This window comes from Nannospalax galili, unplaced genomic scaffold (genome assembly GCF_000622305.1).
Source record: "Nannospalax galili isolate Female #2095 unplaced genomic scaffold, S.galili_v1.0 scaffold39, whole genome shotgun sequence".
NCBI lineage: Eukaryota > Metazoa > Chordata > Mammalia > Rodentia > Spalacidae > Nannospalax > Nannospalax galili.
The window spans coordinates 3,423,600-3,441,897 of record NW_008346683.1 but is presented as its reverse complement, the minus strand read 5'-3'; the positions used below and the strand labels follow the sequence as shown (position 1 = coordinate 3,441,897).

General features: G+C 46.7%; 1 protein-coding gene across 1 annotated transcript in view; it reads right to left on the bottom strand.

Moving 5' to 3' along the window:
• Positions 1 to 2,089: 2,089 nt before the first annotated feature.
• The window catches only part of LOC115066769 (synapsin-3-like), a 174,755-nt gene continuing 158,546 nt past the window's right edge, over positions 2,090 to 18,298 (bottom strand). Inside the window, exons 5-6 of the mRNA XM_029568344.1 lie at positions 4,221 to 4,377; positions 2,090 to 2,257 (exon numbers count right to left, since the gene is read on the bottom strand). Coding sequence (XP_029424204.1) covers positions 2,102 to 2,257; positions 4,221 to 4,377 — 313 coding nt within the window. The 3' untranslated portion in view covers positions 2,090 to 2,101. The remainder of the gene's footprint in view (positions 2,258 to 4,220; positions 4,378 to 18,298) is intronic.

The window sequence follows — 18,298 nt, the reverse complement described above, 5'->3', positions numbered from 1 at the left end:
GTGGTTTTATTTCTATCACAAACCTGCTGTCTCTTGCCTTGTGTCCTGACTACTTTGCGTGTGTGTGGGGGGAAGGGGATTATATAAATAACAGGAGGCCCCTGGAAGCAGATCCTGCCTGTGTACTTCCAGGATCCAGCACACAACCTCCTACCATCTCTACAGTGGTCCCCCAGCCCAGTCCTTTCCCTTCCAGCAGAGACTTGAGGACAGGTATCCTGGACTTCCTCTTGTTATCCCAGCCCTGCCTGACTTCACTCCCAGCTTGTACTGGCAGGATTTTCCCTAATTCTGCAGTGTTTAGGTCTCTATCTAACCACCCGTGGGTGGTATAGGTCCCCAGAGCTGGGACTGTCTCAGCATTCTTTTCTTCCTGAGAATCCCACCTTGGTGGAGGAGGGACTGGAAGCTTGCAAACAGCCATGTTTGATGTTGGCGGTTGGCCTGAAATCCCAAGGAAAGCTCCACCTGGTAGGAAATGCCAGGAACACTCAAGCCCCAGGACAACTGGTGAGCTCCCACCCCCTAGCTCAATGAGCTACCCTCTGCACATCAGTCACCCAGCTGCCAGCCTTTCCTTGCCAGTGTTCCCAGTTATTGCTTTGCCCCTATCTGAAATGTCCTCTCTGAGTACCCATCATATTCCAGGGCTTAGGTTTACAGACATGGTCACATGGACTCTCATCAACTTAATATAGCTCTCTAGTCTCACAGAGATTAAATCCTTGTTCAAGATCTATCAGTAGACTAGCCTGTGATTCAAACTTAACTGGTTTGAAGATATACTCTGAATTGTCCCCATTGTTCACACTTAGTTGGAGTATTGATGTGTCCTTCTGTGTGAGTCAGACCTTGTCATTGTGACCAAATACCTGAAGGGAAGCAGGTCAAGGTAGGAAGGGCTTATTTAATTTGACTAATCATTTCAGAAGCTTGGGTTCAATACGGTGGGGACGGTGTGGTGGAGGCTACAGTTTATATCATAGTGGAGAGGAAGTAAAGAGCACGCCTGCACCACAGGTTTTCTCCATTTCCCCTTTATTATATCTGGGCCTCTGACTTCATTATCGCCCATATTCTGGGTGGGTCTTTCTCCACTCAGTTAACCTTCTCCAAAGCCCGCCCTCCCTGTCCCACATACATCCCACACCCAGAAGGACACTTTTCATTCCAGTCAAATTGGTCACCAGATTAACTATCACACTTATTTATGCCAACCAGCATACTCTGGATTCTTTGACTGACGGGCAGATATAGAAGGAAGACAGTTAAAGAAAGCATCTGCTTCGCTAGATTGTTCCCACCTGGAGCTCACAGTCCTACCTGGCAATGTGTTCAAACAGGGCTGTCCAGATCAGCAGCCTGGGCTTGCCATTCTACAGTCAGGCCACAGTCCCAAGCTGGAATGAGTATATCCCACTCATCTTGTTCCCGAGACCCCCATTCCCTGCAAGGTCAAGTTTAGTCCCGTGACCCTGCATTCCTTTAACAAGTTTATGAACCACCAACTATGTACCGGTTATTCAAGCAGGCATGCATTAAGGCAGATTCCAGCAGCTCACAACTCTTCTACCCAATTTTTTTGAGTTGTGAACACAGAACTCTCCAACCCAATCAGAAAGATATCTGTTCCATCTAGTACCTTCCAAATATCGAAACCACATACTCTGAGCTCAGCCCAAGTTGCTTCCCAGAGATATCCATGGGTATACTCAAAAGACAGTAAAGAGAACACATAAGTACAATGCTCTTTAATAATCACCACAAATAAAATATTGCACTTTTATTGAAATACCAGTAAAAAGAAACAGGGTAGGAAGGACCAGTAGAAAGCAAATCCCAGAAAAAGCTTATGTGAAGTAACATTTTACCATGGAAACAGTTTTTCCTTTTATCTCAACCTCTGGTTCCAGCATGCCAGCTCAAGTCCCCTGATTTGTTGACAATTAGCGAAAGTCTCAAAGAGTGTTGACTATCTTTTCCATTTGCCCTATTGCCTGAATTTCCCCCTGGAGAAGTTGACGCTTCCCCTAGGAACACCAGACATTTTCACATCAAGGTTCCTACCTGGAGTCCAGGTGACCAAGAAGGTGTGAGCGGCTCAGGGAGATGCATAGACACTGAAGCTCATCCCGCATTGTGAAGATAAGAACAAAAGGGCACTCACCATTGGCTTGTGGTTGGGGAAAAACGTTTGCTCCACAAGAGGAAACTTCTCAGGACCCAGGGAGTGGAAGATCTTAATGAGCTGAGAGAACTGGGAGAGGAGAGGAGAGACCATTCGTCAGCCATTGTTTCTCACCATGACCACAACATGCCCTCCATCCTGGCCTTCTGAGCTGAGCGGCAGCAGCTGGCGCTCCTCACCATTTCCGTGGCTGAGCCTCATCTTCTCCTTTACTCAGCTGCCTTAACCACTGCCTGGCCCTGACTTAGCAGCTAGGCAGGACACCGGGCTAAACTCAACTGCATTTAATGAGCACTTACAGAATCCTCAGCATTTCCCACAGTCCTTGCCCACAGCACGACCTGGTGACATTCACACCATCCCTCTGCCTGCAATGTCTGTCTTTCTAGAAGGGCAGCACTGTGGGCAGTTTATGCTATAGACTCTGGATCCAGACACCCTGGGGTCAAACTCTTGCTTTGTTGCTAACTACCTGTGATGCCTGTGAGGTGGTGAAGTGCAGGTTTCTGAGCCTCTGTTTCCTTATTTGTAAATTGAGGATATAGAGAAATCTTACTCTCTGGGTCACTAGAAGGGCACCAGTGCCTGGTTTAGGAGTGCAGAACTGGTGTTAGTGGTAAATATTTCCTCTGCCTTTACCGTTTCTCATGTTTCCAAAAACTAAGACCAGTCCCTTCCCACCATGCATTTCGTGTTTCTACACTTCCTAACTGGGCCTCCGATTAGCCTGTATTTCCAGAACGAAAGGGTTAATTCCATTACCCAGTGCTGTGCACCAGTGCCGTGGCATTGTGTCTGATTACCAGGGCAACACTCTGAGCCTGTTAGGCCAGGCCTGGAGGAAGACAAAGCTACACCACAAAGTTGACATGCTGGTGGGAAGCACCATGGGACATGAAAGAGGATAAAGTAGGGAGTCAGGAAGGTTCCCTGGAGCCTATGACATATATATCACAGGACAGATGACATGTTGGGGATCCTTGTGAATAGACTGTTTCACTAGAGTAGGAGATCCAGGGGCAGGGACTCTCGTCTCATTTGGTCACTGCTATGTTCTAAACCAGCTGTTGGACTTAGAACAGTACCTGGAGGCTAGCAAGTCCTCAAAATAGATCTGAGTGGTTGTGCTACCTGTACGAAGGGAGATGGAAGGTATGTAAAGGAATGACGTCATTCTCAGTGCAAATCAACGTATGAAGTAAACAGAGTACAGTTAGGGATTTGAGAGTGTTCCAAGGAGTGAGAGGGCTGGCATTTTAGGAAAAGCCCCTGTTTGCAGTGACGTTTGCATGGAGATTTGAGTGAATCAAGTGAATGAATGAGGTCAGTGAGTCAAAGGGAGAGGCAAACTCTGAGTTGGAGAGAAGGCTTCCAGGACTGGCTTCACCACTCATTTCACTGGGAGGGAGAGTTCCTTATCCAGCCTGACACTGAGCTTTCTCATCTGCAGGATAGGGGCATGATGCCATCTTCAATTACAATGATTGCAAGGGCACCAGTGGCCAGTAAGTAATACAGTACACAGTAAGTGCTTAATAAATGATGCCTGCTGTGAAGACCAACTGGAGGAAATTATGCCAGAATGTTAGAAACAGTAAGATACTTTTTTGTTTTGGGTCAGGGTCTCATATAGCGTAGGCTGGCCTAGAACTTTCACTATGTAGCCAAGGATGACCTAGAACTTCTGATCCTCCTGCCTCTATCTTCTAAGTGTTGGGATTAGAGGTGTACACCATGACCTGGTTTATGCAGTGCTGGGGGATCAAACATGGCAATCTACCAACTGAGCTAAATCCCCAGCCTAGGATATTTCAGACTAATATTACTAATAACATGATCCTGTATTATTAGTGCTTCATATAATATTTTCAAGGCAGCAATTCCAAGAAGAGTCTTGAGGTCAAGCTGCCTGTTCAGTTGCTTAAAGATTCGTTTGCTTGCTGAAGCTCTGTGTTGGGAATGGACCCATGTGTAGGCTAGGGACCACCCATTGCTTCCCAGTTCCCCCAGGTGGGCCTGGTCTGCCACCTACCACCCAGGGCTTGCTGCAGAAGTTGTACACGGAGTAGAGAGAGTTGACAGCAGGCAGCCTTCCATACTGGAGGCCGATGACCAGGCTGCGGTAGTCCTCGGCTAGGGCCATGCTGTAGGCATGCTGGCGGACCAGGATGAAGTCCGGCCTGAAGGATCTGCAGAGAGAGCGGACAACAGTGATGTTACCGCGTGGCATTGTGCTGGATCACCAGGGCTTGCTGGGTCTAGCCCTGACCCCAAGTTGCTGCCCATGGGAACTCTAAGCCGAGAGAGAACGTGGTAGGGGTAGACGAAGGCAGTTAGGTGTGACACATAGTTACTAGTTACAAAACAAAAGAACTGACAACACCAGGTACTTTCTTGTGTTTGGATTTTAGGCTGTTTCCTATATTTCTTACATTGATCATCTCTTTCATTAATTCACAACCAGGAAATTAAAGTTTCAAATACCCGAGTGAACAGAGTAACTTTTGCTAGGTTCCAGGCAGTGTATGGAACGGATGCATTTTGTGTGGGTACAGATGCCATCAGCTCTCATTTCACAGAGGTGCACCCTGAGGCTCAGGAGAGAAATAACTTATTCAAAAAGATGCACTGTGGGTACATGGCAGGGTTAGGGCTGTAGCTGTCTGGTAGCAAGGCTTCCTTGTAGATTTTTCAAGCAAACAAGCTTGTTCTTCCCAAGTAGCAAAGACATTAAGGTGGTAGCCAGGCACACACTAGGCTCTCTTCTGGGCTCCTCTGGAGGTACGCTCCTATTGAATGCTGCCCAACAGAGTGAGGGAAGGACTGGGCTATTCTCCCATTTTACAGCTAGGAACACTGCAGCTCAAGGAAATGATGACTCCCTCTAAAACACAAAGCTAGGGAGCAGAATTGCCTTTGAACACTGGTCTTTGGACTGAACCCTTATGCTTAACACCCCAACCCCTGGCTCCTGGCAGATTTATGCTGTGTTTTATTCACACTGTCAAGGGTCAAGCTATTTCTGGGTTCCTCACTTCTAAGGCACATGAGAGAGCCAGCTTCACTATAGGCATGAGGTCTACACTCATCACAGTACCACTGATCTGGTTGACTCATCAGGAGTCAGATCCTTAGCTTCAAATAAAATGTGCCTCTTTAAAATAATTCAAATGTAAGTTAAAAATAACTCTCAGAGGGAAGGACTTGCCCTCACTGAGGACAGATGAAAAGAATGTGCCACAATCTAGATGTGTCTCAGATCATCTTGACCTTGGTCCTCGTCAAACTCCCCAGGGCCTGACACTTCGAGAGCAGGTGCATGATGGGTAGGTGTGGAGGGGATGGGGGTGGACATCACCTCCCCTCACTGTCAAAACAAACATCTCCAGGGGCCACTTAGACATGGCATCTCCTTGTGTGTCTGGTTCACGGTGTGCTTATGAACATGAGCAGCCTCAGTGCAGGGAAGTTAAAGTCAGAACTGTGGAAAGACAGTGGCAGAGATGCAAGGAGGAAGGGATCTAGTAGGGTAAGGAGCAGTGCGACATTTGCTACCTTTACATGAGTTACCAAAAACATCCTTGGAATGTACAAAGAACAAATTTCCCAGGACCTTACAAAATTCAGAGAAAATTTCTAACAATCTTTATATGCACATTTTGATCCAAGCATTGATTTTACTGTATATAACATGCATTCATATGTATAATTGATTTCATGCTTTCTATCAATTATGATTCTGGAATTTTCCACATAATGCTATGTGGAATGAACATTTCCACATAATGCCATGGAACAAACGCATCCTCTACTACCAAAACATCTTCAAAACCAAATTTATTTTTTCTTCTTTCTTTTCTCCCTCCCTCCCTCCTTCCCAGGTGCCCTGCTTCAGAACAAGCCAGTTTTTAGGCCCAGCTCTTTGAGGGGCTTGTTTCTACTTCACAGGTGTGTCTGTTGCATCAACAAATAAAATCTGTATCTGCCCTGTACCTTGTTTTGTTCCTTCTGAGGCTGTTTTTAGGGCATAAAGAAACCTTTGAAATTAGAGTTCAAACCTTGATGCTTAGAATGTACAGGCAAATATACTTTCTCACAGCCCAAGTCTGGCTTCAGTATGCCCACCCAGGACAGACACCCTATGCATACACCTACTAGTCCCCAGGCAGGTATCCTTAAAGGGGAGGGCAAGAAGGCAATCCATCCATGACTGCCACTTGGTATCTCCAATCCCACTGAGCACTGGGAAAAGCTATGGAGTGAGAATATCTGTCCAGACAAGATGGACACCACCAGAGCACCAGCACTAATCTCTACAGTCATCTGACCCCAACACGAAGTATTCTACCCAGTTCCTTTGCTGCCCTTCCTCCTATCACCACACACACACACACACACACACACACACACACACACACACACACTTCTCTGCACAAAAATCTACTCCAACATTTAAAATTGTTTCCATGAGATAGATTTTCAGTGAGACTACTGGATTGACGAGCATAAACTGTTCTCAAAAAAGTCTCCTCCTTTTTCTGGAGCTAATGGAGACTGAATGGAAGGCCGTGCACATGCTTGGCAAGTCCTCTACCACTGTACCACATCATCAGTCCCTAAACTACATCACTTTTCATGTCTCATTTCCTATGAGAATGTCCATCTCACTCGTGCCTGCCAGCACTGTGGGATTTTTGCCTTATTCTCTGCTCTTGTTATTTGCAGTAAGTTACCTGGGCTGGCCTTGAACTCCTTCTGTAACCTAGGCAAGCCTTGAACTTGCCTTTCTGCCATAGCTGGGGTTATAGGCTGTCTTCCAAGCCCTGTCCCTTTCTTTAAACATCTCTGTATCTTTTTACAAAGCATATATGTGTTTTCCTCACTCTTTCCTGAGTCAAGTCTATCAGCTGTTGCCTTTTGATGTCTTTCTTTGTTCTGCTGGTCTGTGATGGTGAGACGGAACCCCTTCCTAGCTGGGTGGTTTCCATTAAGGACACTAATAGCAATGAACTGCTATCTTGCTAGGAATAAGGCTGCTTTTCTCCATGACAAATCAGTCAGAGGTCTCACACTAGCCAGCCTCCTGCCTTCTTTTCATTTGTGAAGAATTGCTAACACGGACATCATCAGGTAAATATAATCAAAACCTCATGACCTAGGAAGAGGATGGCAAGACCAGCATCCAAGGAAAGAATCTGTCTTGCAAGGATTCATTTCTGGTCACAGGTAAGTTAACATACCTGTCTCTTTCAAGCTTCTAAAAATCACCTTACAGCCGGAATCTCTGATTGTTTGAAGCTTGGTCACTTCTTTGTCTTTAGGATTTGGAAATTGACCTCAAGTTTCCCTATTTGAAGCACAATCTTATATCACTCCTATGGGTAAAGGAGCTCTAATGTAAGATTCCACATTGCAAATGTTATATCAATGCTCGCTGGCATCAAGTCCACTAAATATCCCTCTTTCTGACACCAAGTCTTCAGCTCCTCATGATGGCTACAGTTCGGTGAACGAGCCATGTCCATCTGCCACCCTCATCTTCCATCTCAACCCCTCCTGCACCTCCATGAAAACCTCACCCTCATTTCTCCCTCAGGTCCCCCACTGTCATTTTCTCTCCCACACTGTGTGGAACCACCCCATCCTGTTCCAGCTACTCTAGTGAAATTTGCCCTAATCTTCCAGCATCAACTTTTTTTTCTTCTAGGTTCCTGTGACGATTTTCTTTGTCTTACTTAGTTTAGCTGCTTTTTGTCTATCTCTTCTCTAAAGATGTCAGTTGAAGAAGAACATAGGACCTGCCAGCCGTGGACAAATTCAGCCTGAACAATGGTTTTACATGGTGACTGTGTGAACATGAGTGTGCATATAAAGGAATGCATGAATGAAGAAACATGAGGAGGACTGGCCAATGAGGGGGGGACATCTATCCTTATGGCCTCAGAGAAGATGTGAAGACTGATGGTCAAAGTGTCCAGGCAAGAATGTGTGACTCTGCTAACTATAAGGTTGCTTTATGGTGATGCCAGTTCAGTATTTATGGAAGAATATTAGCACCACCATGGAAATTTTAACCCCAAGGAATTCAAGTTGACCCCTCGTTTAATCTGCTTTATGATCAAAAGCAACTTGGGGGAAGGGAAGGGTTTACACATGAAGTCCATCATCAAGGGAAGCCAAGGCAGGAACCCGGAGGCAGGAACCTGGAGGCAGGAGCTGAAGCAGAGACCATGGAGGAATGCTGCTTACTGGCTTGCTTTGCTCCCTTTCTTACACAGCCCAAGCCTACTTCCCTCAGTGAGCTGGACCCTCCTACATCAACCAGCCATTAAGAAATTGCCTCACAGACATGGGCACAGGCTATTGTGATCTGGGAAATTCTTCAGTTGAGGGTCCCCTTTCCCAGGTGATTCTAGTTTGTGTCAAATTGACAAAAACTGACCAGCGCAGCCCTCCCCGCCACCCCCGCCCATGACCTCTTAAGATTGCTACATCTGATGTGTGAAGGAAGGAGAATACTTCCATGTATGAGATGCCAGGACTGGCTAGACATGCGTTACAGTTTATAGTTATAGTTACTGTTACCAAACACACAGGTCCTCCATAAGGATCTTTAAAGAATATAGAGAAGTCAGTGACTCGTAACAGGCACCTGCTCCCTTTGAACCTACCATGCTTCTTTTCCTATTCAGCCAAGAGTATGGCCAAGTCTTCCATGTCCTCAAACATCTAACTCTGCCAAACTCTACAGCAGAGACTGGTGATACTGAGATGTTGGGAGCATGAGCCTAATGTCACAGAACTCACAGTCCAAGGGCTGGGAGCCATGTGTATGAAGGCTATGCTACATGAACATTAAACAAAGAACATGTATGTTCACTGAAATCCGATTCACAATAGTGAGGTTATGGAATCAGCCTACGTGTCCATCAGCAGAGGAGTGGATACAGAAAATGCGGCATATACACTCGATGAGCTTCATTCAGCCTAAAGAAGAATGATATACACTCACTCGCAGGAACATGGATGGGACTAGAAACCATCGTGCTAAGTGGAATAAGTCAGGCTTGGTATGACAAAGATCAATCATATGTTTTCTTTCCTGAATTTTACACAGATACATAAAATCATGTATGTGTATAGGACATGAAAGTAAAAGCAAGATTGTCTGGGCTGGGGGAATGAATGGGAGTAACAGGAAGAGGAAAGAGGAAGAGGAGGAGGGGGTGACTACTCCCTCTCTCTCTCTCTCTCTCTCTCTCTCTCTCTCTCTCTCTCTCTCTCTCCCCACACACACACACACACACACACACTTGTATGAAATATCTTTGTGACGCTCATCACTACGTACAATAAATATACACCAAATTAAAATGAAAGGTTTGGACCAAGTGCTAAGGTATATTCAACTCTAACTGGGGCAGGTCTGGGCACGTGTGTGTGGAAGGGCTAGGTCAGAGCAGGGGCTCTCCATGGGTGGCACGTTGAGGGTCCTCCAGGTCGATGGAAGGGTGCAGTGGCTTGTGTTGGATTTTGTTTTACCTGTTCTGGACTCGTCTCTTTTGGAAAACAAAGCACATAATCAAATCTCCTCCAGAGAACCGCATTTCTGTGGCAGAAGCTGGTTTAAAGATTGAGATCCATGAAGAATAACCTCGTCAGGTCCCCTGGAGGTCTAGGGAAAAGGAGGGGACGCTAAGAAGTTAGTTGGGTAGAGGAAGATGATTTTCTCGCTATGTAGAATTCCATCAGATGCAGAACTCACTGTCCATGTTTCCCGAGCCCCTGACTCTCATGGAACCTGACCCATAGCTACTTTTGTGCTCAGAGCTTCCTGAGCCTGGAGGTCTCCTCTCTTTCCCTCACTCTCCTGAACTGGGTCTGTCACTTGCCATCAATGCTTCTTCTGACTGATCGCGGGAGGAAGTAGCAAAGTTTGCAACTGGAGTTTAGAGAAAGATGAGGGAATAGCAAATGTTGAGCCTGGATAAGACCGGCTTCCCTGCCTCCCTTCACACCATCCCGTGGGGTCCAAGCCCTGCGCCTTTCATGTTTGGACAGGGTCTCTATCAGTCCCAGACAAGTTGGCACATTGTGGCTGGAGGGCGTTGCTGGGTTTTCTTCTTACTTCAGCCTTAAAATTTAATATGATCTCTTGTTCCTAGGTATTTTTCAAAAGTGGCTGTCAGTGCTCCAGAGGAAATTGAGGATGACAGATAATTAAATAGTAAGGACAGGACAGGTGATGCATTGCTGGGGATTACTGAGAGCTTGAGGCAGCGTCAAGCAGCAGGGGCCCAAGGCTGAGTCACTCTGAACCACTAGGGAAGTGTCATAATTCCCTCAACTATGCAAGGCCTGCAGTAGCAAGAACAGATCCTGGTGGGGCTTTGCCTGGGACCTCAGCTAATGAGCGGAGTCTCATTATTCCCAGCTGCTCCACTGATAGTTTTAACATTCCCTTGTTCTTCAGGATCTAAGCTGGCAAAGGGGAATGATCATGCTGATTTGTGTCACAGACTGGTCCATAACACCCACATTTGCTCTGAGCCAGGCCTGGGAAGGCTCCAGAGTTCTGATCTCTGTGTATACCAGCAGAGAGACTCCAGGCTTGGTATGGACTGTCTCCACATTCCCCAGAACTTTTCTACCCTGCCTCTGCACATGGAACCTTCGGTACAGAATCTAGCAGACAGGAGGGGGCAAGCTGAACCCCCCAGACTGTCTCCCTGTGCTCCTGAAGGCTTAGGATATCACTGCTTCTCCAAGTATAAACCACAGGAAATGTGTGTGATCTACAGAGGGTGGGGATTGAACCTGCCAGATGGAAGGACTTGGGGAATTAGCAATGCTTCCCGAGGTCTGCAAGAAATTAGTCCAGCCCAAAAGAAATTAGGTGGAAGCTAACCAGAAATCTGGCAAGGAGCAGAAAACAGGATGCTACAGCCAGGATGGTGGGGCCCGTGGGGAAGCTGCCAGCTGCCAGTGGGGAAGGGGCCTGGAGGGGCTGATGGACAGCCAGACTCTCATGAATCCCAGGGCCTTTCTGTTAAATATTTGGAGGTTAATGGAACACAGACATGGGCTGCTGGCTTCCTCGTCACTGCTCTTGGCCCCAGGATCACAGTCTCTTTATCTCAGGCTCTTTTCTTGTTTACATCAGAGTCCTTGACTCCATCCTATCCCCATCCTCTTCCTCCGTGATCCTGGGGATCCCACCTGTTCTGGGCTGAATTACATCTTCCCAAAAGATAGGTTGAAGTCCTGATCCTGTTATGTATGAAGATGATCTTAAATGGAAATAGAGTCTTTGTAAACTATATCGTTAAGAGGTCACACTGCAATAGAGTGGACCTGTAAAGCTGGTACCTGATGACTGACTTTGTAAGAGGAAAATGTCATTGTATGAAGATGATCTTAAATGGAAATAGAGTCTTTGTAAACTATATCGTTAAAGAGGTCACACTGCAATAGAGTGGACCTGTAAAGTTGGTACCTGATGACTGACTTTGTAAGAAGAAAATGTCATTCACACACACACACACACACACACACACACACACACATACAGAGAGAGAGAGAGAGAGAGAGAGAGAGAGAGAGAGAGAGAAACAGAGAGCGACAGAGACACAGAGACACAGAGAGAGGAGAGGAGAAGAGAGAAGAAGAGAACTTCAGTGATAAAGGATTCAAAGATAGTAGCAATGGTCTGTGATCCAGAGACTGTCAAGGACTGCTGGCAACTGTCAACAAGAGGTAAGACAAGGTTCTTATTTGAGGCCTCCAGAGGACCAGATGCCCTGACTTCAGACTTCTAGCCCGGAATTAGGAGTGGGTGCACTTCTGCTACTGAAGCCTATGGTACTGTGTTCAGTAGCCTCAGCAATCTCATTCCCTGGGCATCCCCCAATATTTCCTTGCTCCAGTAGCTTTTAGGCTTTCTGGCTTATTTTGTTCATCTGTATCTATCCATCCACATTTCTATGCTCCACTTGCCAAAACAGCAGCCCTGTTGTAGTCTGTTCCAGATGCTGTAACAAAATACCACAGACTGGGTGGCTTATAAACAACAGAAACAGTTCTTGCATTTTTGGAAGCTGGAAGTCCAAGGTCAGAGCTGCAGCAGACTCTGTGACTGGTGAAGACCCACTTCCTGATCTAAGGCTGGGCCTCCTAGCTGTGCCATTACCAGACAGAAGGGAGGGGTATGGCCTCTCTCTAGGGTCTCTTTTAAAAAATATATTTTGATTGATTGATTTTTGTTTTATGTATATGAGTGTTTTGCCTGCATGTAAGTGTACCACATGTGTGTAATGCCCATGGAGGCCAGAAGAGGGTGTTGGGTCCCCTGGAACTGGAGTTTAGGATGGTTGCCACCATGTAAGTACTGGAAACCTAACCTAGGTCCTCTACAAGACCAGCCAGTGTTTTTAACCACTGAACCATCTCTCCAGCCCCCAGGGCCTCTTAATAAGGACACCAATCCACTGGCGATAGCCCCATCTTCAAGACTTCACCAACTCCCAAAGACCCCATCTCTCAATACTATCACAAGAATTTTGGGGAGGGAAGCACATTCAGATCACAGCAAACCTTAACTCTGACAATGAGAATATATTTCATGCTTGAAAGTGGAGTGGAAGCTAAATAATGTAAAACAAGAAAATCAAACCCAAAAATACCTGGGATGAGTTTTGGTGAACATTCACCAACATGCTAACCTGTGAGTGGAAGGGGGAGGCATGGGAAATAGGAAGCTTGAGCAGCTGTCTGCATTTGAGTGAAAACAACACGGGACTTTTTTATAAGTAGGAAAAAAAACCAATAAGGCTATCTTCATATTGGAAAAAATGAAAGCTGTAACAGTGATGTCACAGCACGGAGAACATTCAGACTATGGTGTCACATGTCCTAAAACAATACCTGGTTTATTACTAAACCACTGAAAGATGGTGCTTGTGGAAGAAGACAGGGAACCACTCATTTGGAAAAGAAGTGAGCAGGCAGCAGAATACTGGGCCTTCCTTGGAAAATTTAACACTTCTGGCATAATTTGGTTTGGGTATTAACCAAAGGTTCTCATGGGCAGGCATCTATAGATGATGGAAGAATACATGGATGGATGGATGGATGGATGGATGGATGGATGATTATGCTAGTTAACTTTAACTGTCAACTTGACACAACTCAGAATTACTTGGGAAGAGAGAGACATTATGTAGATCAGGTTGGCCTGTGGGCGTGTCTGTGAGGGACCCTCTTCACTATTTATTGGTGTATAGCTGAGGCACAAGTGATCCAGGATCCATGTGCTTATTTTCTCTCTGATGTGACTGTGGAGGTGATATTTACCTTCCTGTCTTAACTACCCTGCAAGAATGGGCTTGTTTTTGTTAGCCTTAATTGTCAACTTGTTAACTTAACTGTTAGCCTACAGTCATCTGAGAGGAGAGTCTAGACTGAGGAATTACCCAGATCAGATTGGCCTGTGGACATGCCTGTGGGGGATTATTGTAGGAGGGGCTAGCCCACTGTGTGGGGGGGACACCGTTCTTCAGCAAGAGGTCCTTGCCTATATAAGAAAGATACCTAAGGGCTTGGAGAGATGGCTCAGAGGTTAAGAGCACTGGCTACTCTTGCAGAGGATCCAGGTTAGGTTCCCAGCACCCACATGGCAGCTAACAACCTTCTGTAACTCCAGATCCAGGGGATCCAATGTCCTCTTCCAACCTCCATGGGCATTGTGCAACATGAGTGTGCCCACCTACATGTAGGCAATACACACACACACACACACACACACACACACATACACACACACACATATATATATAATAAAAATAATAAATAAAAGAAAAAAAAAGAGGTCAGAAGAGGGCGTGGTATCCCCTGGAACTGAAGTTACAGATGGTTGTTAGCCACCATGTGGGTGCTGAGAATCAAACCCAAGTCCTCTGCAAGAGCAGTCAGTGCTATTAACCTCTGAGCCATCTCTCCAGTTTAAGTATCAGTGAGAGAGTAAGCCAGAGAACGAGCCAGCAAACAGTGTTCCTCTGTGGTTTTTGCTTCAGGTTCCTGCCTTGAGTTCCTGTCCTTACTTCCTTCAGTGACGGACTGTGACCTGGACATGTGAGCCAAATAAAGCCTTTCCTCCCCAAGTCGCTTTTGTTCAGAGTGTTTTAGCATAGCAACAGAATGAAACTAGAACTTGAAACAAGGCTCCGCTGCAGTCGTAGACACTTGCTTTATTTCACTTTTAGACCTGTTGGGCATGAGTTTGTACATGCTGGCTCCAGCCCCATGTCCTCTCTATTATCTTCTGCACTCTTCCAATGAAACGACACTAAGGTCCCTTCTAAATGCCAAACCCATGCCAGATGTGTTAGAGCATGCGCTGTAATCCCAGCCCTGGGGAGGTAGAGACAGGTGGATCCCTGGGGCTCACTGGCAGGCCAGCCTAGCGGAATGGAGGAGCTCCGTGTCAGTGAGAGACACTTTCTGAAATATGAGGTGGTATCTAAGGAATGATACTCAAGGTTGATTTCTGGCCTCCATACATACACATGTATGTGTGCATCCCCACACAAATCCAACCATATACATGAACATACACAAATGAATGCCAAACCAACAGAGTAAATGGCTTCTTCTTTCTCACCCTACCTGACATCAATTTCTAGCGACCATGATAGGAAGCACTAGACTAAGCTCTCATATAAGCCTGAAAAGGAAAACCTGTAAGGAAACTGGAGCACAGAGCTGAGGGAACTGACCAAAACGACACAGCTCTTGGGAGTGGAGCTACTGATCATTCCCAGCAGCCACTGGGTCAAAAAGGGGCTCTCCAATCGCTGTGGGACACATGGGAGCTGTCCTGTGCATCTGGGGCTGTTAGGAAAATTCCTGGCCTCTAGCCATGACATGCAGCCCACTTGGGACAATCAAAAACATTTCCAGACATTGTCAAGTATACTGTGGAACCCTATCAAGCCAGGGGCTTCTCCTACCTCATCCTCATAGACAATAGGAAAATGACTTTCTCTGTTCTAGAACTCATCTCTAAGCTTTTAATAATACCTTTAATATCATTGAAAATTATTTTTGAGACAGGGTCTCCAGCTGGCCCAGAACTCCCCATGTAGAACAAGCTGCCTTGGATCTCACAGAGGTCCACCTGCCTCTGCCTCCCAAGTGCTATAATTAAAGGAGTATACCACCATGTTCGGTTTAATATCACTACATTTAATCCTCAGGATGACTCTACAGGGAAGACCCCAGTAATCATCTAAGTTCTTTTTAACTAAGAAACTAAAGTAATGGATATTTAGCCAGTAAGAATAAGGTCCACTGCGAATTGGGTTGTTGTTTTCTTTGTGTATGTGTGTGTGTGTATGCAGTGCATGTTCACATATGTACACATGTATGTGGAGACCAGAGGTCAACCTTAGCTGTTGTTCTTTAGGCATCATTCACCTTGTTTTTGTGAGACAGTGCCTCTCATTACCTGAACTCACCCAGTAGGCTAGGTTAGCTGGCTAGTGAGCCTCAGAAATCTGCCTGTAGTGGTTTTAATTTATCTTTTTCTTTCTTCTTCTTTGAGATAAGGTCTCACTCTGTAAACCAGGCTGACCTAGAAAACTCATGCAGCCTAGACTGGCCTCAGTCTTGAAGAGATCCTCTTCTCTCAGGCTCTGAGTGCTGACTGAGATCATAGCATGAACCACCAGGCCCAGACTCTTCTGGCATTTGAGAACATGAATCTGGGCTCCAAAGCTGATGCCTATACTCTTCTCTGGGTGTCCAGCAGGTGGTGAGCACACAGAGGTTGCTCAGAAGGTCTGTATCAAAATAGACTCACAATGGACAAAGCTTCCCTTCCTAGTGTGAGTACCATGAACAGTGCTTGAAAGCAATAACACAAAAACGACCAGAAGACACCAAGTAACATGAAGAATGACAGAAAAATCAGACCTCAAGGCCCAGTCTGCCCTTGACTTGTAGTGTTCCTTGGGAGCGCTGACTCTCTTCCCTGCACCTCAGTTTCCTCACTGGTAGAAAGAGTTGAGCTAAGGGGCCCCTGAAGCCCCATCCTGGGCATTCTACTTTTAGAACTTGGCTTCCAGCTCCCCTCTCCTAGCATATCTGTCCCTTGTTGTAGGTCATCATGTTGTAACAGTTTTAAGAATCATCATGACTCACTGTGGGATAGTGGATGAGGACCAGGCACTTGGAAGCATCATCTCCCAGGATCCTCACACTCAACCTTTGTGAAGCAGAGTCTTACCCTGTCCTGGGTCCCTGGGTAGGGAGCCCAAAACAGAGTTGGGAAACATGCGACTCCAGGGATGGAAACAGCAGCAGAGGGGAGGGAGTCTGCTGGCCTTGGTGGGACCCGCAGGGGGCTCTGGACAAATGATACCAAGGTGTTCTCCACTTAAAAGAGGCTGCATCCACAGCACTCTGTTACTGACTCTCCAACAGGGGTGTGTGTGTGTGTGTGTGTGTGTGTGTGTGTGTGTAGGGGTTAATCTTTTAACCCCTCAGAAATGCAGTATCCATTAGCCTATGGCAATGGAGAGGGTCACAGGCATAATGCTACCAAGGTGTGTCCCTGCTCTTTCCTTATAGTAAGCCCCCTCACTATGAGACCAGGTACACCGGCTGGTACAGAGCTGAGCAGAGAACCCACAGCTTTGACAGAACACTCATTTCAGCCCATTTTGCAGATGGGGAAAAACTGAGACCTGGGGTAATTAAATATATTCACAGGAACATAAAGTATAATTACAAACTAATCACAACTTGTAAACAGTCCTTCTGAAGACTGACGTCCCCCTCTGAAGAATGGGACCCATGTCTGAAGAGTCTCTTCTTCCTAGTACCCAGTATGGGGACTCTGCCCTGGGGTGCTGAGGTATACTGGACAGACTGTGTGTGAAATGTGGACCACTGGCGTTGCGGGGCCTCCAGACCTGTGGCGATGGAGGGCTCAGCCTCACCCACGTGGGCCCTGGGCAGCCAGTTTTCTTCCCACAGCTGCCTCAGCTCTGAGGGCTGTCATCGGCCTGCTGCATGGTGGGCCTCCTGCCAGGCCATGGCCCGGGAAGGGGACATTATTCATCCGGAAGATAAGGCAGCTGATGAGAGGTGGGCCTGGAGCAGCTGTTCTTCAGCATGGCTGGAGCGGATGCGGGAGACACACGGGGAGGGAGGAAAGGGGAAAGCCCATTTTAAGATAAAAAATGATGGTTTTGTCCAGAGATGACAGCAGAACACATTTCAAACCAGAGCCAGGAGCTAGCGGAGATGTATGCCCAGGGCCTTCCCCGAGAAGACCTATGCTGACAAGCCACATGCAAGCTGTTGTCAGGTTAATACTGAGCTAGCCAGAGGGCTCTCAACACCTCCTTTGCGGAAAAACACACCTGGTGGGTGCAGAGTTCTAGAAAGACACACCCCTCTCTCCTAACCAAGGGGTATGAGGGGATGGGGGGCAGGGACTCAAAGCTCCACTATGGGCCACAGCCTCCAGCCCTCATCTGCCCCACTGAATTCAGGAGTCACCAATCAGGTGTCACAACCTTCCTGCCACAACCCTAGATCTCCGCTTTTTCCTCATTGTGAGCGCCCCCACAGGACAGCTTCCCTTTTGGGAAAGATGGGGTAAGGGGTCTTTATTTTGTCATTGTCTATTTTATGAAGGGAAACCATCAAAAGGCACTTTGAGGGTGTCCTGGGAGAGGGGAGGTTGGGATGTAAAAGGACCTGAGGGTGCAGGTGACAATCCTCACTGTCTCCCCAGTGTGCCCTTGCTTTGTCCCAGGCCTGGCAGTCACCTCCTGACCTGACCACACAAGGGTTTCCTCAGAAGCCAGAGCTGCCCGCCAATCCTGACAGCGTAGCTCACTTTAGTTCTTGTCGGGGGTCAGCACAGAGAAGGATGTGTGTAGGGGTCCTTCAAGGAGTCTGTGATAAAATATTCTCTGTAAAACATCTCAAACAAATGCAGGAATGTGTTAAGATCCGACAAACTAAAACTCAGCCCTGAACCCAAGGGGAGCAACAGTTAATGTGTTAAGTGTTGGGCTCTTGTCTTCTCAAGAGCTTTTA